The 24489-nt window shown below is 40.7% G+C and overlaps 1 protein-coding gene across 1 annotated transcript; it reads left to right on the top strand.

The window, feature by feature from the left end:
- LOC109843715 (transcription factor SPEECHLESS) lies at positions 16274 to 19324 on the top strand. The gene is made up of 3 exons (XM_020412668.1): positions 16274 to 16914; positions 17261 to 17785; positions 19042 to 19324. Exons 1-3 carry the CDS (start codon positions 16477 to 16479, stop codon positions 19105 to 19107), a joined length of 1029 nt encoding a protein of 342 aa, XP_020268257.1. The 5' UTR covers positions 16274 to 16476; the 3' UTR covers positions 19108 to 19324.

Here is a 24489-nt window from a genome sequence, read left to right as displayed (position 1 = left end):
ATGAACCAGTTCAAGCGAACAAAACAAAGCTAATCCCGATACTGCGGTCGCACCCACTTCCCTCCCCTTAGGGTTCATAGTGATGACCCCAACATCTATTAAAGAGCCTGGAATCTTTCTTGAGGGCCATAGCATCGCTTTCGTAGGCGTGACTGCACCGCGTCAATGGACATGCGCAGGTATTTTGATCGCTAATTATTTTAGCATCTTCCTGATCCTGGACCGAGAGCAACTGATTTTGTTTCTCTATAAGAGGTATTTGAAAATACCGGAACTCATCCTCTTTAAACGAATAAGACTTGCGAATTTCAGCTCCGAGGCCTTTGCTTCATGAGCTGTTTGTTGCCACCTCGATTGTTGGGCGGTCTTCTGCTACTTGTTGTTGGGTCTGTTTGTACTTCGAATGTTTTTGGTTTGCTCCACCGCATAATCGCCTTCTTTCCTTTACCTTTAGGCAAAGTTCTGTTGTGGACATGTTTTGCCTCTGACCTCTTTCTACCCTTCTTCTTTAAGAATCCTCGGCGCGTTCTCCTCGCACTTTCAAGTCCTTCCATCTTTGGGGTTGGTGCCATTCCTGATAGCTTGAGCATGTCCATGAAATGATTATTGTGACAAGTCTCTGAGGAAAAGTCTTCCGCCTGGACCAGATCCTGCAGTTCATTGCTTTGTTTTCGGAATCTCTTCACGAGTTTTCGACGCTGTCTCACCATTTTTCTGTTCTCGTCAAATATGGCCCGAATCGAAATCTCCGTGGAGGGGACGGGTCTCCGCAAGAAGTTGTCAGAAAATGTCCTCCATGTCATTCCTGACTGCCTGATACTCCCGGCTAGCGCAGCGATTACAAATCGAAGCGCTGCTACGCGAGAGTGCCAACGAATGACCGCACCATAAGGCGTTCATTCCCGGAGATTATTCCTAAATAAGATTTAAAAATATATCAAATGTTGGGTTGGGAACCCTTCCACAAATGGCGTTAAAAATTGCGGATCAAGTTGAATTTCGCGCGGGTATGGAACTTGATCCCACTCCCTTGGATATCGACATGGTATCCCAAGACCTTTTTCATTCTTGAGCAACAATCAATGCGTAATCGTCTCTCAAGTCCCTGCATTTCTTAGCCCACCGTTATCCTATTTTCGACGTGTATTCGGGGAATAGTAAACGTATCTGCCTTTGTGTGTTATCAGTCCAAAGGGCACTCCCATATATTTTGTGACGAGGGGGTTCGATGTTGGCATTATCTTCTTCCCCTCTTATGCATCTTGATTCGGCATTGTTCCGACGACTAAGACTCTCACCCCGCTCGGTTATCATCTTGATCGATTGTGCGACGACTAGATCTCTCCTTGATGCGGTCGGTTACCGTGCCGCACAATTTGCTGTCGTGCATTTCTCTCATCTGCTGCATGGCATTTTCATTCGAACTTAAGATTTTCCTTCTGCTAGTCACGAGCGGTCCTGCAGAACTTAGCAAGCCGTGTTCACAGCGCTTATCATAAGTGACTATAGGGCTGTCCTGCACTTGAAGGTGTCATCGGAAGCCATCGCTGAGCAAGCATCCGAGTCGGCATCCGAGCAACCGTCCGAAGTTTCATCTTTTGAGGGAAGTCCCTTTGTATTCTTGTAGTTCTTTCGCCACTGCCCCTGATCGCAATCGAGTCAACGTTGGGACACCTCGTGTTGAACTGATCGGATTAAAGCGTCACGTTTGACCTTTCCTCTTCCGGTCATTATTTGACGGACCCTACACAGGAAATTCATCCTCCTGAAGAGTAGGTTTCCTTCTACGGAAGTGTCTTGGTCTCGGCCGCGACGTTTCTGGTGGGATTGTAGCCATCGAAAATTGCCTATGGGTCCCACGAACAGCTCAGTGTTAAACGCACAATGTGAACATCACTATCTGGTTCACAGAGTTTTGATTGATGTCGGTGAACGCTGGAGTGAAACCCAGACGGAACTACGTACGATAGGATCGGTAATTAACGAAGACACAGGCTAATCTGAGAAGCCCGCGAGTGTTACAAAGGAACAACGCCCTTCATGTCTCGGTCATTCTACAGATAATCACAAATTCAGGAACTGCTAGAATTCTTCGTCAGACTTCAACGCATTTGGAATCACTCAGATTCCGATTCAGACAAAGAATACAGCGAAAACAGTCAACGGCATTGAAAACGTCTCAAAGCGTGAAACTGAGGCACTCTACGGCTGTCTCCCAAGTCAACGCCCCAAGGTGTCTCGGCTTAAAGAGACACCTTCAAGGGTGTGTTCTCGCCAAGCCCGGACACGCCAAGGTGTCTGCGGCAAGAGCAGACCCCTAGGTGTCTCAGCGCGGATTGGGCCCTGTTAAAGTGGTTTAACCGCTCCGAAACCCCTCAATGCCTATAAATACAAGCCCTTAGGCCTCATGTTTTCAGATCTGGAATTCTCGTGCCTCGGCGAAAGCCCTGCCGGATTGAAGACTTAGTGCACAATTTCAGAGAGAGAGGAGGGGGATGCGATCTAGTTCTTCAACGCCAAGAGAGCTTCTTCGTCAGATCTACATCACCCTCACCCAATCCTTAGTGATATCCCGTGTGCGTATACTAAGAAGAGCAAAATATCTCGCTTTTATCCGAATAGCGCTCAGTTTTTCTCGATCCCTTCGCGGATAGAACGAAGCGCTGCGCCCAATTTTTCGAGGCAATCAAATGCTGATCGACGGTGTGTCCGATAAACCAACCAGCACAGCAAAGACTACCCGAGCGGACACCAGAAGACCGCATAAACCGATCTCTGCGTTTGTTTGATAAAGTTGTAAACTTTTTTTATTTTCATTGTGTAAGGAGATCTTATAAAAAGATCAACTTTTTATTTCATTCGAGTTTATTGTAACGACTAAAGTTGTAATAGATTCGATAGCAATGAAGACAGCAACTTTCACCGTAAACAAACTGGCGACCACAGTGGGAGCCAACAGCTTCGCTGCCGAAGCTGTCGTGCCGCAGCCGACGATCAAGATCCCAGTGCTCGAAGATGTCGAATATGAATTCGACCAGCAAAAGTTCGAGGAGTACGTCTCCTCCTCCTCCTCCTCCAGATCCGCCTCTCCTGGCAAGCGCAGGAGTGCCTCCTCCTCCAGATCCGCCTCTCCTGGCAAGTGCAGGAGTACCTCCTCCTCCAGAAAGATCTGCTGGTCTTCAGATCTGAAGATCCAAGAAGACGATCTCTCCGCCGCTGTTGCTGTTGCACCTTGCGATGATCCACCGGCGTTCAATGAAGCCAAATTTACAGATCTGAACTCCTTCACGATTAAGGAGTCGACTGCTGAAGGCGCGCCAACTCTATCAAAGAGAGAACGTCAAAGGAAACGACAATGCCTCGCGCGCCAATTCGCCAAGGCTTTAGATCAGATGGATGGACTCCATTACCAAGCAGATCTGGAGTTCAGAAAGCGCCAAGTGGCTAATCTGTTGCCACGACCAGCATCGGAATCCTCCTCTCGATCTCCAATTAACGGATGGGTTCGTGTCCAAAGAACCCGCTCTACTCTCGAGGAGCGAATCCATAAGCGCCGCACCTTGCTTGCGCATGCCCGGACCCTTGTGCGAAAAGCACAAGAAAGGCAAAAGGAAGAGGCAGTTAGGAGATCGCCGAGATCCAAACAAGTATGGGCGCCAAAAGCCAAATCAGCGCCTAAGGCAAAAGCATCCGAAACTGCCTTCCGGCCTTTGTCAACTCTAGATCCCGATCCTATTGCTCCCACACTTCCGGTGAAGCCCTATGACAGCGTGGGTCTCTCCAAATCTAGAATCCTATCGAAGGATCGTATCGGTGCCCTACCCGAGAATCGAGGAAAAGCGCTTGTTAAGGAAAGCTGGAGATCGTTGAAGGAGCTTCGAGCCAACATCCGGACTGGGGGTCGTACGCGACCTCCTAACAAATTGATTTCTGCAACGGCCCGCTTGGCGGTGCGTGCAGAAAATCAGGAGCCCGTTAAGGTTTCACCCTCACAAAGGTGTGATTCCAAACGTGCGACTCTTGCAGACGCCAACAAGGCAATGTTTACTCAGAAGAAAACACTTCAGACAGACGAACGCGTTATACCTGAGAATCCATGTAAGCAGCCGATAGGTTACTCCGACCGCAACGTCGATGAGTTATACTATCAGGCTGGGGGTACGAATAAATCTCAAAAGAGAAGTACCCGGGAAGCGGACTCTCACTGTCCGTGTATCAAAATTGTCAAGGCAGTATTATCAACGTGTATCTGCCCCAAGACCGCTCCGCAGAAGGTCTCGGTAATCGAGAGAATCTCCGATGGAACGACGAAGCCCAAATCAAAGCGTTCTCACCAAAGAGGATCGGTTGCTCGCGATGATGAATTTTCAGAAGTTACCATCAACATAGTCAATAAGGGAAAATCTCCGATTGTTTCAAGTGGTTCCAACCCTAATTTCTCTCTAGGAAGAAGAGTTAGTTCGGGAATAACCCAACAAATATCTGCCCTTCAGCTAGAAACCGTTGGACATAATGATCACCAAGGTGACTATGAAGGAATACATTCCGATGACGAACTCTCGGATTCTTATTCCGCAATCGCCTCTGACGATACAACGTCTAGCATAGGATAAGCTCGGGAAGTGTTCATGGTCAACACCGAGCAAATATCCAAAATCATTGAGGATGCTCTAGCCAAGCAGAAAGAAGCATTCAAAATCGAAATGGAAATGGCCATGCAGGAGGAGATGAGACAAATGCATGACCAACAAATCCGAACTTTATCAAATCAGCTAGGTGAGTCCATCCGTCGCAGTAATGCTAACCAAGCAGGTAGCGATGCAGATGTGGATGAACACAACGCTAGGGGTGGCCCCACTAAAAATAACGATGCTGAGGGTGGACCCACCAATGATGATAACACTGGGGGTGGCCGTGTTATTCCTCTCGAAAATTGTCCAAAACAGGATATAGGTGAGGACGAAAAGATGAAGGATCTCGAGGGCAAAATTAATGCTTTAATGTCTGCTCAAGAGATAAAGAAGACCGGCATTCCATGTCCTTACCCGAAAGAATGGGATTCGATCCCGTATCCGGTGAAGTTCAACCTGATCAACTTCACGCCGTTCGACGGAAAGGGTTCCCCCACTCAGCACGTGATCTATTTCAAATCTCATTTGGGAGTGATCTTTGGCAACGAGCCTCTGATGGTCCGGTCATTTGTTGGCACCCTTCGCGGGCCCGTCTTCGATTGGTACCGCCGCCTAAAGCCTGGAAGCATCAACAGCTGGGAGGACCTGGAAAACATGTTCCTCGCTCATTTCTTCGATGATGACGCCGAAGTGTCGATCAGGACACTCTTCGATGAGAAACAAAAAGATGGAGAGTCGGTGGATAGCTTCATTAAACGCTTTCGCAATCAGGCAATGAACCGTAAGGATTCCGTCACGGAGGAATTTGTCTTGCAAACCTGTCATAATAACTTGTCCGTTAACATCTTGGACGTTATGGGAGTAGAGCCGCTCAATACCTGGAAAGAGTTAAAGGTGCGCGGAGAGCAGGCCGAACGCTTCCTCAGAAGGAGGAAGGTCGAAGGGAAGACACCTACAATAGTTGTTGACGTTAATCATACGTCACAACAGCAGTCCCGAAGACAGCAGAAGACTTCGGATTCGAGGCTCCAAAAAGAGTGCTCATTCAAGGACGAAGACGTTCTAGCCATCTTCGAGACCCTTCTTGAAAGCAACAAGATCAAGCTACCGCCCATCACGAATCAGGAGGAAGCTGACAATACTGTGGATCCGAAGTACTGCGCGTACCACAGGAGGATCCTTCATCCCACCAAGGCTTGCTTTACTTTAAAGAATAGCATCCGAAGAGTATACGAGTATAAACTGCTTCTCAATACTCCGAAGAGTATACGAGTATAAACTGCTTCTCAATACTCCGAAGAGTATACGAGTATAAACTGCTTCTCAACACTCCGAAGAGTATACGAGTATAAACTGCTTCTCAACACTCCGACAAGTATAAGAGTATAAACTGCTTCTTACTCCTCCAATCGGTATATGAGGTTAAACTGCTCCCTGATACTCCAATAGGTATATGAGTCTAAACTGTTTCCTACCGTTGATGGGAAGTTCCTGGAGAATGTTACGCTAATATTCTTAAGGATAACCCGGTCATGTAACGGAGTACAAAGTCAGACCCAGTTCCAAGAAAGAAGCTGGGGGTGGATGATTCATGTAATGGGAAGTTCCCAGAAGAACGCTATATGTAATTTTCTTAGGGATAACCCGATAATTACGAACAAGGTGATAAACACTAAACCCCCACTATGATTTGTACTCCCACTCTCACTGTCTACCTGGTCAAACCTTCCTATAGTTAGGACCACAACCAAAGTCCCCTCTCGATTCCTTCCATGAACGAGAGGTCCACTTTCAAATTGAACGATCAAGCCTGTAAAAGGTAAGATCATCTCAAACCTCCCACTTCCACTGCTTCCTTGGTCAAACCTATAAAAGTTAGGGCCACAACCAGATTCTCCTCTTGATTCCTTTTATGAACGAGAGGTCCACTTTCAATTGAGCAATCAAACCTATAAAAGTTAGGATTGTCTCCAACTTTACTTAGTCAAACCTGCAGATAGTTAGGACTAAGATTGAGTTATCCTTTTCGATAAACGAAAGACTTCCATCTTTTCCTTTTTCCACCAAACCTATAAAAGTTAGGGTCGAAATTGGGCTTTCTCCTCAATAAATGAGGGACTCTTTTTGGATCGAATGACCAATCCTATAAAAGTTAGGGTCGTTTGAATCTTTCCGATTCTCGGAGTGGAGATCCCACTCTTAGTTTCATCATTTCGGATTCTGGGGGTGGAGATCCCACCTTGAGTTTCTTTTCCAACTGGAGATAGAATATAAAATTTTTCCTCTTCAGTGCCGGGAGATAGAATATAAAATTCTTCCTCTTCCATTTTCCAGTCCGTCTTTACCCTGAGAAAAGACACACTTTTCTTCCTCTTCCATTTTCCAGTCCGTCTTTACCCTGAGAAAAGACACAATTCCCAACTTCCAATCCGTGCACTTTGTGCACGGGGAATTTTATCTCAACTCCTAAATAGAGATAAGCCTACGCCTAACACGCGTTGCCGGTTTAGTCTTTCACCGATTGAAAAAGACACCAGAGTATAATTCTGGAGACTTTCATCCCGAATTCTAAGTAGGGATGAGTCAACGCCTAATACGCATTACCGGTTTAGTCTTTCACCGATTGAAAAAGACACCAAGGTCTACACCTGGGGAATTTCATCCCGAAGCCTAAGTAGGGATGAGTCAACACCTAACACGTGTTGCCGGGTAGCCTATTCCCGTAACAAGAGCGAAGCCTATGTATTCAAAATCATAGCACAAAGTCTCAGAGAATTCACTCTCTTAGCACAACGTTACATGCGGAACGGATTCAGACAATCCGCATGCTAGCCCGATTTCAAATGGTAATCGGTAAAGGCACATCAAACCCGTTGATGGCTGGGGGTTTGCCAAAAATCCCAAAGTCTATGTCTAACACACATTGCCGGTTTAGTCTTTCGCCGATTGAAAAAGACACCAGGGTCTAAACCTGGGGAATTTTATCCTGAAACCTAAGAAGGGATAAGTCGTCGCCTAATATGCGGTGCAGGGTACCTTTTCCCTATAAGAAATGGTTAAGCCTATGTATTCAAAATCATAGCACAAAGTCTCAGAGAATTCACTCTCTTAGCACAACGTTACATGCGGAACGGATTCAGACAATCCGCATGCTAGCCCGATTTCAAACGGTAATCGGTAAAGGCTCATCAAACCCGTTGATGGCTGAGAATTTGCCAAAAATTCTATAAGTTCGAGTCATTGATGCATCAGCTCTGTTAGTTGGTCTCGTGACTCGATTATCCAACAACTTTTGGTCCTCTTGCATAAAGCACCCCTCAAATTTTCGATCAAATGGACATATAATCCAAATCCTAATTTTAGTCCTTTATTACATGAACACCACCTCAATTCTCCAACCAATTTTGCAAATAAGCCCCCAAAAAGATTTCGGCTCATATTTGCACATAAAACCCTCAATAATTTGTGGTCTTTTTGCATGAAGCACCCCTCAAAGTTGTGGCCAAGTGGGTCTAAAGTCCAAGGCCCCTACAAATTTTAGTCCACTTTTGCATAAAAGTCCCCCAAAAATTCGGCCATATTGCAAGTTTTGCATAAAACCCCCAAATACTTCGTGCATACACAACCCATCATCAAAAAATTCTATCTTTCCACAAAACCCAACCTATTTAAGAGGGTTTAAAGAGAAGAGTTTTAAGGGGGAAACAATGGTGTATGGAGGGAAGGAGGAAGAAGGAGTTTAAAAAAGGAAAGGATTCTCTTTTGAAAATTTGGAAAGAGGGGGAAAACAAAAGAGGAAATAACAAAAAGGAAAGCTCAAAAGGGAAAACAAAAGAGGAAACAACAAAAGAAGGAAAGAAAAGCAAAGAAGGGGGGGGGGGGGGCTCGGTTCGTTTTGGCCGAGACACCTCTAGGGTGTCTCGGCAAAGCCAAGACACCCCAAGGGTGTCTCGGCCAAACCGAGACACCCCAAGGGTGTCTCGGCCAAGTTAAGACACCATTGGGTGTCTCAACCCAGTTCGAGCCCCCCCACCCCCGAACCTTTTTCGAGTCCGGATTTACCTATTTTCGTCGGTTATTGGATACTTCGACGAAATCTATACTAACCAATACTGAGTGACTCAAAACCCTAAGGGTCAACGCCGGTCAACGCGTAACCCTAGGTCAACGCCAGTCAACGCGTTGCGACAAAAAGTCGACGTTCGACGTTAGAAACCCTAAGGGTCAACGCCGGTCAACGCGTGACCCTAGGTCAACGCCAGTCAACGCGTTGCGACAAAAAGTCAACATTCGACGTTAGAAACCCTAAGGGTCAACGCCGGTCAACGTGTAACCCTAGGTCAACGCTAGTCAACGCGTTGCGACAAAAAGTCAACATTCGACGTTAGAAACCCTAAGGGTCAACGCCGGTCAACGCGTAACCCTAGGTCAACGCTAGTCAACGCGTTGCGATAAAAAATCAACATTCGACGTTCGAAACCCTAAGGTCAACGCCGGTCAACGCGTAACCCTAGGTCAACGCTAATCAACGCGTTGCGATAAAAAGTCAACGTTCGACGTTAGAAAACCCTAAGGGTCAATGCTGGTCAACGCGTAACCCTAGGTCAACGCCACTCAACGTGTTGCGACAAAAAGTCGACATACGGTGATCTGAAACCCTAAGTCAGCACAATGTGACAGAGATAGTCAGTTCAAAGTCAACTCAATAACACGAGCCAAACTCAACTCATTGGTGGTGGACTCGAGGCTCCGACGACGGCTTGGCGATAAACGCAGCGCCGGAAGGACTTCGGCTATTCATCAAAGCATTGGATAGACCAAAAATCGAAGGAGCCAAGAGTTGAAGCTAACCACAGGTCCTTTATGCCGACTGAAGGCTGGATCAATCACATCTAAAGTATTCCAGCCTCTTCTATAAAAGAAACGAGTCTGGAACGCTTTGGAGGGGGTATCTGTAGGCATCGAAAATTTCCTATGGGTCTCCACGAACAGCTCAGTGTTAAAGAGCGACAATGAACATCACTATCTGGTTCACAGGAGTTTGACTAATGTCGGTGAATGCTTGAAGTGAACCGACGAACTACGTGAGCTGATAGGATTTCGGAATAACGAAGACACAGGCTAATCGAGAACCCCGCGATGTTTACAAAAGGAACAACGCCCTTCATGTCTCGTTCATTCTACAGATAATCTAACCATTGGAACTGATAGAATTCTTCTTCAGACTTCCAACGCATTTGGAATCACTCAGATCCGAGTTCAGACAAAGAAGAGTTCAGACGGAGAAGTTACAGCGAAAAACGGTCAAACGGGCATTGAAAACGTCTCAGAGCTGAACCGAGGCACCTACGGTGTCTCGGCCGAGTCAAGACACCCCAAGGGTGTCTCGGCCAAGCCAAGACACCCCTAGGGTGTCTCAGCGCGGATTTAGGCCCTTTAAGTGGTTTTAATCGCTCCGCAACCCCTCATGCCTATAAATACAAGCCTTAGGCCTCATTTTTTCAGATCTGGAATTCTCGTGCCTCGGCGAAGCCCTATCGGATTGAAGACTTAAAGTGCACAGATTTCAAGAGAGGAGGAGACGGGATCGGATCTAGTTCTTCAACGCAAGAGAGTTCTTCGTCAGATCTACATCACCCGCACCCAATCCTTAGTATTATCCCGTTGTGGTAATACTAAAAAGAGCAAATATCTCGCTTTTATCGAGATAGGTGCTACACTTTTCTCGATCCCTTCGCGGATAGACGAAGCTCTGCCTAATTTTTCAGCAATCAGATCTGATCGACGGTGGTCCACGGAAAAACCCCGGCACAGGCAAAGACACCCACGCAAGCAGAAGACCGATAAATGATCTCTGCGTTTGTTTGATCCCGGCACAGGCAAAGACACCCACGCAAGCAGAAGACCGATAAATGATCTCTGCGTTTGTTTGATAAAGATGTAAACTTTTTTTTTTATTTTCATTGTGTAAGGAGATCTTATAAAAAGATCAACTTTTTATTTCATTCGAGTTTATTGTAACGACTAAAGTTGTAATAGATTTGATAACAATGGAAATAGCAACTTTCTCTGCAAACAGAGATTCTCTCAAACACAGAAACTCTTCGTGGGGCTTTATAACAACAGCATTCTGATAGCACTGCCTTGATTATGTTGGCACACGGACAACGAGAATCCGTGTCTCGAACGTTTCTCTTTCGAGACTTATCCGTACCCCCGTTCCTATAGTACAACTCGTCAGTTTGATAACTGGAGCAACCCATAGAGTGTTGGCATGACTTCCCAGGTATAACACTATCGTCATCAGACGAATATGTTTCCCTCTGGGGATACGACGCTTTATTGGCGTCTTCAAAAGTCGCTCGTTCAAGTTTACGCTTTTGCGAGCGTGAAAACCTAATGAGCTCTTGAACTTCAACCCACAATCCAATGCGGTCGGTAACAGGGGCTTTCCCTTTGTTATCTTTCTTAGGGGGATTGGTACGACCCCCAGTCTGGTTTGTTGTTTGGGGACCTTTCAACGGTCCCAATCGCTCCTTGACAGGTGCTTTACCTCGATCTTCTGGTAAAGGACCGAGGCGACCTTTCAAAGGAACTCTGGATCTTATGGGACCCACGTTCCTACCTGGCTCCGTCGGAGGTGCGGGGACAGGGGAAACGGGATCTGGATTTGAAGTAGGCTGGACGGTAACTCCGTCCACTTTTGTCTTAGGTGCTGGTTTTCTCTTTGGCACCCAAACCTTCTTATGTCTAGGCGGCTTCTTGACCGTCTCTTCTTTCTGTATCTCTTCCGCTTTCTGCAGAAGGACTCGGGCATGCGCGAGCAATGCGCGGCGTTTCTTGATTCACTCTTCGAGAGTGGAGCGAGTCTTCTTAACGCGGACCCATTCCTTCGTCTCCGCCTTAGAGGAGAGGTTGGCGGTTCGCCGTTGCTGTTCTTAGCGCTGCCTTGATTTCAGATCCTCCGTGTAGCGGATCCCGTCCATCGACTCTGCGGCCTTAGCCAATTGTCGCGCAAGGCGTTGACGCCGTCTTTGGCGCGCCCTCTTCGACAAAGCTGGAGCACCTTCAGCAGTTACCTTTACGATGGAGGGGAGGTCCGGATCTGCAACTTTGACCTCTTTGGACGCTACAGGGATGTCACGGGGCATGGGCGCAGCAGCAGCGAGGGGATCTTGGTTCTTCAACCCTGAGGTCCCGCGAGCGTTTTTGGAAGAGGAGGTCTTCCTGCGCCTGTTTGGAGAGGCGGATCTGGAGGAGGAGGAAGAGAGGTACTCTTCAAACTTTTGTTGATCGAATTCGTATTCGATCTCTTCATTCACCCGGATCTTGAATACCGGTTGCGTCACGACAGCGTCGGCAATGAGGCTGTTGGCTCCCACTGTGGTCGCCAGTTTGTTTTCGTAGAAAGTTACCTTCATTGTTGAATTCATTATAATCTGGATCGCTTACAAAGAATTCAAGATATTCAATAAAAAGAATAAGAAAATGAAAGATTACAACTTTTCAAAAACAACGCAAGATCCGTTCGTCGTTTCTTGCTTACGTGGGTCTTTAGCCGGTGACGGGGACGTTGATATCCGTGGACTACCTGGCAATCGGATCAGGTCCAGAACTTCGTCGATCCGCGAAGGAATCTAGAAGCAGAAGCGCTTATCTCGACAACAGCGAGATAATTGCTCTTCTTAGAATTATCACAATAGGATAATACTAAGGATCATATGCGGGTGATGCAGATCTGACGACTCTCGATCTCTTGCGTTGAAGAACTCGATCACTCTTCAGTCCGGTGGGGCTTCGCCAATTCTCCAAAACTCCAGATCTGAAAAAAAGAGGCTCCGGGGCTTGTATTTATAGGCACGGGACGAATCTATGCTGGAGACACCCTCTGGTGTCTCAACTAGGGCCGAGACACCCAAGGGTGTCTCAGTTTAGGCTGAGACGCTCGTTATGCCTGTTTAATTGTTTCCGCCGTAAATTCTTCGTCCGAACTCGGATTTGAGTGATTCCAAGTGCGTTGGAAAGCTGACAAAGAGTTCTACAAGTTCCAATGATTAAATCATCTGCGGAATAAATGAGACATGATGGGTATTTCACCGTTTGTGAACGATACGAGGTTCCCGATCGGTTCATATCTTCATCATTCCGAAGTTCCGTTGTTTCACGTAGTTCGTCGGTTTACTTCAAGCATTCACCGACATCAATCAAGCTTCTGTGTACCAGATGGTGACGTTCATCGTTATTTCTTAACACTGAGCTGTTTGTGGAGACCTATAGGTAATTTTCGATGCCTACAAGTGTCTGATAGTAATTCCTTGGATTCGTCTTTGTTGTTCGCAAGTTTTGAAATTTTAGAATTTCGTAGTACTTTTTTATTATTTGAACTTTTGAGGGTATTTTTATAGTTTTTAAAATATTGAGGGTTTCATGTTTATTGTTTTAAGTTTTGAAACGTCTGGATGTTTTGTGTAATTTTATACTTTTAAGGGTGTTTGTGTAATCTTTAAAACTTTTTGTGATTTTTTGCAATCTTCATATATTATAGCTTATTATTTTTTAAATTATTGACCTGTAAGTAGTTCACATAGGATTAGGATATGATATAATTATGATTATAATAAATTAAATTTAAATAAAATTTTCAAATAATCAAGGGTAATATTGACCATGGAAAGATTTTACTGAACTCGTATAATTTTGAAATTTGATATGTATTGGTTATAAGTTATTAAATTTTAGGGTTTTCTTTGTTTGTTTAAGTTTCGAAGGAGTTTTTCGAAATATTTATAACTTTGAGGTTATCTTTTATAAATTTTAGTTTTTTAGCGTTTGATAGTAATTCCTTGAATTCGTCTTTGTGGTTCGTAAGTTTTGAAATTTCAGAATTTCATAGTGCTTTGTTATTATTTGAACTTTTGAGGGTGTTTTTATAGTTTTTAAAATATTAGGGTTTCATGTTTGTTGTTTAAAGTTTTGAAACGTCTGAATATTTTGTGTAATTTTATACTTTTATGGGTGTTTTATGCAATTTTTGAAACTTTTTGGAGTTTTTTACAATATTCATATATTATAGCTTATTATTTTTTAAATTATTGACCAGTAAGTAGTTCACACATGATTAGGATATGATATAATTATGATTATAAAAAATTAAAATTTAAATAAAATAATTAAATAGCCAAGGGTAATATTGGCCATAAAAAGATTTTCCCGAACTCGTACATTTAAAGGGAGTATGATATTAAGGTGAAGATGAAGATTAAGATGGATGGTTTAGATTGAGTACACATGTCGAAAATTTTTTAGAAGGGAAGAACTAATGCGGCAAGCTCTAGGAAGGTTAAATTCTGAAGGTTTTGTTTTAGAGTATACATTTAGTAACAGATTTGACTGATTTTTCCCTCTATCATAGGAAATCCTTTTTATGGGGTTTCATTGATTTTCTATTTTTTAAGAAAAAAATCTACCTACTTTAGTAATCAGTTCTATTTCTTTGTGGATAATATGGGAATATTTACTCTATGCTTATAATTTTCCATGAGTTCAAGGGTTATCTTCCTTTGTTGATTCAAAGTGCCTTTAATGGATTCTGAGCTTTGTTCTATCATTCAATAATTAACATAATTAATACTGGGGAATGTCCTAATTGATAGGTTCCTTTTTTTTTTAAAGCAAAAAATAGTGTGAGATACCCTATTCATATATCGTTAACACAAAAATACTAACTTAACCTAGAATTGAGTAGTCTGAGGGAAGCAAAGATCAAACAAATCATACCCAAGAAAAGGAAGAGGACCATGGTTGTCACCTATATTTGAGGTCATAGATGTTTGATCTAACCTTAAACTCAAACTAAACCGTTCTATAAAAAGCTAGACAAAAGAAATTACAATATTAGGAGCAATTACAAAGCTCATACTTACATTACGACCAAAATAAAATTTAAAACAGCATGAAACCCAAAGATATGTAATTACAAAAGAAAACGGTGCAAACTAGTGGACGTCTCAGACGTTTTCATCAAATCGATCCGTATCATGAGAGGATGAATCATCTTGCAGCAGCAATTCATGCATGAATAATACGAGACAAGATTGTCTGAAAGAAAGTTGGTGATCACAGGGTGGTGACTACAGTAAATGACAATTAAATGTTGGAATGAGTTTCAAAATGAGAAGTGCGGCTGTTCATCAATTAATTGAATTCTCCCTAGATCTCTTTGTCCCATTGATCCAATTCTTTCTTTTCTCAAATCTAATGTAAAGAAAGTTCACAATTAATTGCATAATCTAAATTTTGGTGGCACTTTGATCTTTTGTCAGATGACATTTAAGTGAATGCCAGACTGAAATTGCATTTAAATTGTTCTTTCTCTTCTTTTTTATTTTTGCTACATCACTTTTGGATTTTACACACATTTACTTTGGACTGCTGTAAAGCATTACTTTCTTTCTAGAGGAAACCTAATTATTTATTACTTCCCGTACGTAGAACATTCACCATCATTAATTTTTTAGAACAATTTAAATAGAGGGATGGATTTAATGTCCATAATTATGTTTGGTAACATATAGAAACGTTTCAGGTAATTTCCAAACCAAAACCCTTATACATATAGAGGGGAAAAAAAGAAGATCTTTTTTATTATTAACCCAAAGTTTCATCCTAATTTATTATGAAACACACTCGCTTTCAAAGTAATTTCTAAATCCAAAATGTTTCATGTTGAATTATTTTTAAATGCAGTATTTCCTCAGTTGATATGCAGCTAAGCTACTATGTTTATTAGTAGGCGAATTTGGGATTAAGTTGCAATATTTGTTATAGCAGTGACTATAGTTGGATTTTAGATGCTATATATGGTTGGGTTTACAAATAATATTTCATGGATACGCTAAGATTTAAGAGCGATTTTAGAAAATAATTAAACCACGGTAAAACTTTGGATATGCTAAGATTTAGAAAATAAACCAGGGTAAAACTTTGGGTTTATAAGCGATAAACACAAAAACACAAGATAGAATGTCTTGATTGCACGTACTTAAACCAGAGTGTCACCTGTTTTGAACTTCTATACCTAAAAGTTCACTTTTGCCCATTGGATACTCCATTATTGTTTCGGTATATATGGACTTCAACACTACTGTCCATTTGGCGACAGTTTGTTTTTCTGTTGAACTCAAATCGCTTACGCAACGCATGATTTGATTTTCGACACTTTATAACCCTATTCTCATTATAAACGTACGCTTCCAATACGGGTGAGAGAATTGACAAACTTAATTTACAGTCACGTCTTGTTTAATTTGGACGTTCACAATAATTTTTCCGTTGATTTTGAAGGCGTTAATAATTAATGACCGTTCAAATAAAAGCACGTGTTAAGTAGATCAGCATGGTCTACTCCGAATTTAACATAAAATAAACAGTCTCCGAACGGTATAAGTCAAATCTCTTGAAATGTTTTGACATCAAACCGGCAAGAACAAACTTTGAGGTAGTCTAGCTAGGGTACCAAAGTGCCTCTAGAAGAAACCCTAGAGTGTATTTCTACATGTAGGTAAAGACCAAACTACCCTCTTCCTTGTTTTATCTTTCGACAAAGATGCGGCCTGAAATAGCACGCGCATCTAGTTTCACTCAAATATGATGCCCATGCTTCAGCCGACCCTCGCTATATTTCCCCCTAGCCCTTCGTCCCTCTTCTTCCAACGGCACTCACTCACTCTCTCTCTCTCTCTCTCTCTCTCATGCAAGTAAGGCTTGAGTCCACTACTGCGACACAACTCTTGTTTCCTTTTTTAGTCATTTAGAGCAAAGGTTGAGAGTTAGTTTGCATTTCGTCATGGCCGAGGGTTTATCCGAATTTTTCGAAGCTGTAGAGTTCAGAAGCACAAACTTAACCGGAGCCGCCTCCCCCGAGAACCTCTTCAGCATGTTTGAGACTTTTGAGGATGCCACCACCGACCTCATTACCCTGGCACCGTTCGAGGAGGAGCCAAATTTAAGCCCGAAAGAGACCCAAAAAACACAAAGTAGCCCTACGTTGAAAAGGTCGAATACTCTCAAACTCAGGCTCGATGAAGTGGATGAGGATGGTGGTGATGAGGCCTCCTTGGCTCGAAAGAAGCTCAAGTTCGCCGCGGCAGTTTCCCTGGAGGAAGAAGTGCAGGACGGGCAGCAGAAGGTTTCGCACATCACGGTGGAGCGCAACCGGAGGAAGCAGATGAACGAGCACTTGTCGGTGCTTCGATCGCTCATGCCTTGTTTCTATGTCAAAAGGGTAAAAAATTATATATAACCACCTACCTTAATTATTATGGATAAATTGTATGAAACCTCGTTCATCCATATCCAGTTTTCGATTTTTAGTTTGTCCAAAAAATCAGTTTTTTTCACTATTTTAATTCTTCTTCTCGACTCTAAAAATATGCGGCTTTTGAAGTACAAACCTCTTCTCAGATGTCTGTCCACATGCAAACGTATAAAAAAACATTATGTTGTTTATTACCAATTTTAGATGAGGGGATTTGTTAAAAATGTTTTGTAGATGAAGCAAGTTTCTTGTAATTAAATGTAATGTCAAGGAAACCTATGATATATAATATTTTGCTACGTTGAAACTTCAGGGAGACCAAGCATCCATAATAGGAGGAGTTGTCGACTACATCAAAGAACTTCAACAAGTCCTACAATCACTAGAAGCCAAGAAGCAAAGGAAAGCCTACACTGAAGTCCTCAGCCCAAGACCGACAATCTCCAGCCCTAGACCGCCACAATTGCCATTAAGCCCAAGGCCCTCGCCCTTGAGCCCTAGAATAGGGCTCCCCATAAGCCCAAGAACTCCACAGCCATCAAGCCCTTACAAACTTCCGATAAGAGTTTCTCCTATTCATGAGTCTTCTTCATCCTTGGACACTGCTTCAAGTATCAATAACAGCGGTGAGCTTGCGGCAGCGGCGAACTTTAAGTCGCCGTTGGCGGATGTTGAGGTGAAGTTTTCTGGGCCGAATGTGATGGTGAACACGGTGTCGAGTAGGATTCCAGGGCAGATGACGAAGATTGTTGCAGCGCTTGAAGGGCACTCCCTTGAGATACTTCAGTTGAATATCAACAATATTGATGATACTATGATGAACTCCTTCACTATTAAGGTAAAAGTTCCTCTTCATTGAGATATACTTTTTAGTTGATATTTTTGTAGGTATTCGGACTGAGAATTTTCGTATGCATGTTTTCAGAGAATAAATTAATTACTATAATAGTTTAGCTTCTAGGGTTTAAATTAATTAAAGAGAGTTTTAACAAAATAATTTTGAAGATTAAAAATTAGAAGAATCTCCAATGTAACACATACATAGCCTACCCTACAAAAAGAAAAAAGAAAAATCAGTGAGTAATACAATAGATTATGCCATGAAAAAGCTAATATGAAGTTTAATATATTAGAATATCAAAACTCTTTACACATCGAGGTAATTCTCCTACAAGCACCATGCATTCATTATTATTTATTTTATCATCGTTAATATCAATAAATCACAAGGCTTTTCCTTAAAAAAAAAACAAAAATATACTTGATTAAGACAATATTGTTTGTGTAACCTAGCGTGATTATGACTTAGGATGAGCTCACTAAGATATTTGTACTGGCCTTCATTTTTTTTTGGGAGAAAAATAAAGCCACAGAGATCCCAAGCATTTCAGTGGGGGGAAGCTCATCTAACAACCTAGTTCTACAGAGATACCTAGAGCTATCATTGTGCTTATTTGAAACGGATTCGGATCCTCTCCACTACAAAAAAAACAGTGGAGGGACCACTACATAATCACGGTCATTGATTATCTAATTAATGGTTGTGATTTTTTCTTTTAGTGTAAATTAAGAATGAGTGCAATACACGGGGGTATGGTAAGTGTTAGATTTAGATTGTATCATAACCGCCTACTAAATAATCAACGATTGAGATTAAAAGCAGTGATCTCTCCACTACTTTTTTGTAGTGGAGAGGATCCAAATCCATTTGAAACAGGCAATATTTAGCCCTGCAAGTTGTATATTGTGACTGCACATCAGCATTTAATGAGTACATTCAAGTTGAGTCAGCTACCTACGTAAGTATTCAATAGCTTCACACTTTAACTTTGAAGTATAGAACTATAATTATTGATACATTCATCTTCCCTAGTTGATCATGCATATCTATATCCATATCATAATGATTATTATCCCCAAGATAGCAAGCCCACCGGAAACCCTATTGAATTCAGGAAAAAGGTCTCATGCAGCCATTAGTTAATTAGATCGATAATGAAGTAGTAGTAATTTTGTACTTTTATATAAACATATATACAAATTCAAAGTATAATAATTTGAGTCTCTCTTTTTCTTGATATATCTTATGTACAGATTGGAATCGAGTGCGAGCTCAGCGCAGAAGAACTTGCTCAAGAGATTCTGCAAACTTTCTCATAACACTACTTATGAACCAGCTGCAACAGTCGACCATTGTTCTTAACCTTGTTAGCTCTGTGACCTAGATATGTTGATCTCCGGTTTCCTATCTAACCGAAATTAATTGGGTTTAATTGCTGATGATAGACCTCTGTACTATATATGTATCGCCAAATTGCAGACAGACCCTCCGGATTCTCAACTCCATAGTTTTCCTATTTAGATTAGTTTTAAGTAATGATCATTATGGAAGTTTACAGTAAGTAAATCAGAATAGTAATATATATATATATATTATATATATATAATATATTATATAATAATATATAACTATAATATTATATAATATTATATATATATATATATAGAGGGAAAATATGGTTATGTTGCTACCGAAATAATCTTTGTGCTTGTAGTGAGTGGACCAATCCCTCTCACGCTCATTCAAATGGGGGATCACATTCACAATGATTTGCAGGAGTGGATGGGGCATTATGACACCTTACTAATCAAGCACCAATTTTGTGGCTTTTAGGTACCAAACTACCATTTCTCTCTCGTCTCTCTCCTCTCTCTCTATAATATATATAAGTATATTATATATATGTGTGTGTGTGTTGCTGTGTGTGTTTTTTTTTTTTTTCACTTTATGAATCCAATCACAACGTGAAACTAATGAAGTTGAGAATCGAGGGGGTCTACCTGCAACAATAAAGTACAGTAGTCTATCCGCAACTAGCCCAAATTAGTTAATTGTAGCGGTAGCAGTGAGATTGCGGGAGGCACCTACGATCAAGTCCAAGTGTAGTTACAACATGATGAACTCTAGTCTTTAGTTGTAACCAGTAATTTCGTGTAATTCTTCACTTTTTACATTAACTGCAATTTTTTAAGTCTTTTTCTTGGTAAGTAAGCTCTGAACCTTATTTACCTCTGATCAATGAAGTTCAACCGACTATATACAAAAAAGACTTTCAAACATAAAACTGAGAATCCTACATATCAAAATAAATAGAGTAAAAACCCAAGAAGCTCCTCCTCTGTTTAGAGAGGAAACTTGGCTCAATATGTCAAAGATGATCAGCTTCAAGCAATCCGCCATTAGCAGTCTTTTATTACGAAAGACTGTAACACTTCTATACGTAGCAGAAGCACTAAAACTGGGTTGTACTCCTCTCCAACTGATTCCAAGGTTTGACATCTAGGATCACAATGGCTCTGAGTTGTAGGAGTTTCCTAAAAACCCGAGAGTTGTATTTAAGATAGAGTCAGTCTTAAGCACAATATGTAAACCTAATCTTAAGCAAATCAAACTTTATTTGATTTGATCATCAATAAAACCAAGATCTTAGAACAATATGATTTTCACAATGAACAATTTAATTAAGTGATCATACCTTGATCCATGATTCGAATTTTGACGAAAATTTACTGCAAAGGGAGCAACATTCAAGACTTTGTTTTCTCTCTCTTTACCCTCTTATTCTTTTCCGAAATTTTCTTAATGGAGAGAAAAATTTTGCATGCCTAGGTAAAGAGAGGATCAAGTCTTTAAATAGAGAATTACCCACCTTTCATCAATGTGAGTAGTTAATTTATTGACCAATAGAAATTAACTAATGAGTAATTAATTTAACTAATGATAAAACATGACCACTAAATGAAACGTGGGTAGTTTCATAACTAAAATTAGTGGGGGAAAAAAGCGTGACCACTAAAAACATGGGCCACTAAAAATCTAACAGTCTCCCACTTGGCTCATGTTTCATAAATTAAAAACATGATTTTATAATACAACATAATATGCATGGTATAAGCTAATTCCATCATTATATATATTGATCAAACTATCAATCATCATTAAGTAGAAAACTAATAAGGATCTTGGCGGTCGTACGCAACTAAATCGACATAGTCCCTTCCATGTATCACAATATTAGTTTAAAAACATGATTTTATAATACAACATAATATGCATGGTATAAGCTAATTCCATCATTATATTGATCAAACTATCAATCATCATTAAGTAGAAAACTAATAAGGATCTTGGCGGTCGTACGCAACTAAATCGACATAGTCCCTTCCATGTATCACAATATTAGTTTTAAACTAAACATGACCTGTAATAAGACTTATCATAATGGTCCAACAATAATATCCTTGTCAGAGACATATCCTGTTAATGTTCACATAATCATTTATGTATATACTAACATATCCTGTTAACATTCAAATAATCATTTATGTATATACTAACAATAATAAACAGGATGCATTAAATATCAGAAACAATATTTAGATGAGCTCAAAGTGTCAAATATATAAAGAGCATGAACTTTACATAAAAGTTAGTAATAGTTTTTAATAATGCCCATTCTTTCAACATGTTCACCAAATGTCTTTGGAGGCAATCCTTTTGTTAACGGATCCGCAACCATGAGATTTGTGCTAATATGCTCAATTGACACTCTTTGTTTCTGAACTTCTTCTTTAACGACAAAGTATTTTAATTCCATATGTTTAGCACCCTTCGAATACTTGTCGTTTTTAGAAAAGAAGACTACTATCGCAATAAATTTTTAGCGGCTTGGCAATGCTGTCAACAACTCCAAGTCCTGAAATAAAATTCCACAACCATAATCCATAAACAGTGACCTCAAAGCACGCCACGAACTCAGCCTCCATAGTCGATGCAACAATGATGGACTGCTTCACACTTTTCCATGAGATTGCTCCTCCAGCTAAAAGGAACAGATAGCGAAATGTGGATTTTCTAATATCCAAACATCCAGCAAAATTTGAATCTGAATATCCAATCACCACAAGGTGATCATATCTCCTATAAGTAAGCATATGATCATTTGTTCCTTGCAAGTATCTCAATACCTTCTTTGCAGCCTTCCAATGATCCAATCCTGGATTACTTTGATATCTACCAAGCATTCCGCCAGCAAAACTAATGTCAGGTCTTGTACAAACCTGAGCATACATCAAGCTCCCAACGATGGATGCATAAGGAATGTGTTCCATTTGTTTGTGCTCTAATTCATTCTTTGTACATTGCATAAGACTGAATTTATCCCCTTTCTGAATTGGAACAATAGATGTAGAGCATTTATCCATCTTGAACCTCTCTAGAACTTTATTAATATATGATTTTTGAGACAACCCTAATAATCTTTGTGATCTGTCACAGAATATTTTAACTCCTATCACATAGGATGCTTCACCCATATTTTTCATTTCGAAGTTCTTAGAGAAAAATTTCTTGGTCTCGTGTAACAAGCCAAGATCATTTGTAGCAAGCAATATATCATCAACATACAGAATCAGAAATATAAACTTGCTCCCACTGATCTTTAGATATATACATCGATCAACGATGTTTTCTTAAAATCCAAAAGATGTGATAGTATCATTAAACTTAAGATACCATTGTCGGGAAGCTTGTTTGATCCCGTATATTGACCTTTTAAGCTTACACATCATGTGTTCCTTTCCTTCAACTGAAAAACCCTTGAGTTGGTCCGTGTAAACTTATTCATTTAAATTTCTATTTAGAAAAGCGGTTTTCACATCCATTTGATGTAGCTCTAAGTCATAATGAGCCATCATAGCCATAACAATTCTAAATGAATCCTTTTCGAAACAGGAGCAAATGTTTCTTTATAGTCAATATCATCCTTCTGAGTAAAACCTTTGGCAACAAGTCTAGCCTTGTATCATTTGATATTGCCATTTAAGTCGTGTTTGGTCTTAAAGACCCATTTACACCCAACTCTTTTACGACCTTTAGGTAATTCTACAAGGTCCCAAACTTCATTATGCTCCATTGATTTCAACTCATCTTTCATGGCATCAAACCATTTATCAGAATTGTGACTTTCCATGGCATGTAAAAATGAAACCGGATCTTCATCAATTCCAAAGTCATGTTCTGACTCTTGTAGATAAACCACATAATCATCAGAAATAGCTGATTTTTTGTCTTTGAGACCTTCTTAATGCTACTTCTTCATGAGATATATCTATTATAGGTTTATTGGTAATAACGTCTTCATGAAGTGTTTGATCATTTATTTGTTGTTCTTGAAAGTCGTTAAACTATTCAACAACTTGAGAAGAAGTTAAGGGTAAAGGAACGTTCATTCCAACTTCTTGGATTTCCACTTTATGTGGTTCCATACTCCTACTAATGTCACCATTTTCAATGAACCTGACATTTCCAGTTTTAACAATTTTCGTACTATGGCTAGGACAATAAAATCTATACCCTTTAGATTTTTCTGGATAACCAATGAAGAAACCACTGGTTGTTCTTGAGTCTAGTTTCTTTTCATGTGGATTATAAATTTGTATTTCCGCAGGACAACCCCAAACATGAATGCGTCTCAAGCTGGGTTTCCTTCCTGTCCACGGTTCGAAAGGAGTCTTTGGAACTACCTTACTAAGAACCCTGTTTAATAAATACATTACGTTTTTTAAAGCATACATCCACAATGATAAGGGTAAAGAAGAATAACTCAACATACTCCTAACCATGTCCATTAGTGTACGATTACGCCTTTCTGCAACACCATTTTGTTGCGGTGTACTTGGCATATTGTACTGAGCGCATATGCCACGCTTTTCAAGAAATTTAGCAAATGGACCAGGGCATTGTCTTGTTTCGTTATATTTTTCATAAAATTCACCACCCCTATCAGATCTAATAATTTTCACATTTTTGTCTAATTGTCTTTCAACCTCATTAATAAATACCTCTAAGGCATCTACTGATTGCGATTTTTCATGCAACAAATAGACATATCCATAACGTGAAAAATCATCAATAAAGGTGATAAAATATTTTTCTTTATTAAAGGATGGAACATCAAAATGTCCACACATATCGGTGTGTATAATTTCAAGGAGCTGAGTGCTTCTTGTGGCGGCTTTCTTAATTGTATAATTTGTATGTTTTCCTTTAATACAATCCACACAAATACCAAGATCGGTAAAATCCAAATTAGGAAGGATTTCATTCTTTACCAATCTTTATATTATTTCTTTGGAAATATATCCCGAATGTTTATGCCACAAATAAGCTAAACTTTTATCCACTAAACTTCGTTTAGTTCTAACATTATGATGCAAAGTTAACAGAGTTTCAGCGAAAAGATTATCAAGCTTTAATTTGTATAAACCATCAGAGAGAACACCAGAACCAATAAGATGATTATACTTAAACAAACTAAAACATCCATTTCCAAATTTAAAAGAGTAACCAACGGTATCAAGTTTAGACAAAGAAACTAAGTTGCGAGAAACAGTAGGAACATAAAGGGTTTGAAAAAGATCTAAATGATGTCCAGTGTCTAAAAACAAGCGGTAGGTCACAATGGCCTCAACTGGAGCTTT

Source organism: Asparagus officinalis, chromosome 5 (genome assembly GCF_001876935.1).
Source record: "Asparagus officinalis chromosome 5, Aspof.V1, whole genome shotgun sequence".
NCBI classification, from domain to species: domain Eukaryota; kingdom Viridiplantae; phylum Streptophyta; class Magnoliopsida; order Asparagales; family Asparagaceae; genus Asparagus; species Asparagus officinalis.
Note: the sequence above shows the minus strand (reverse complement) of the source record. Positions and strands in the feature narration are given on the sequence as shown.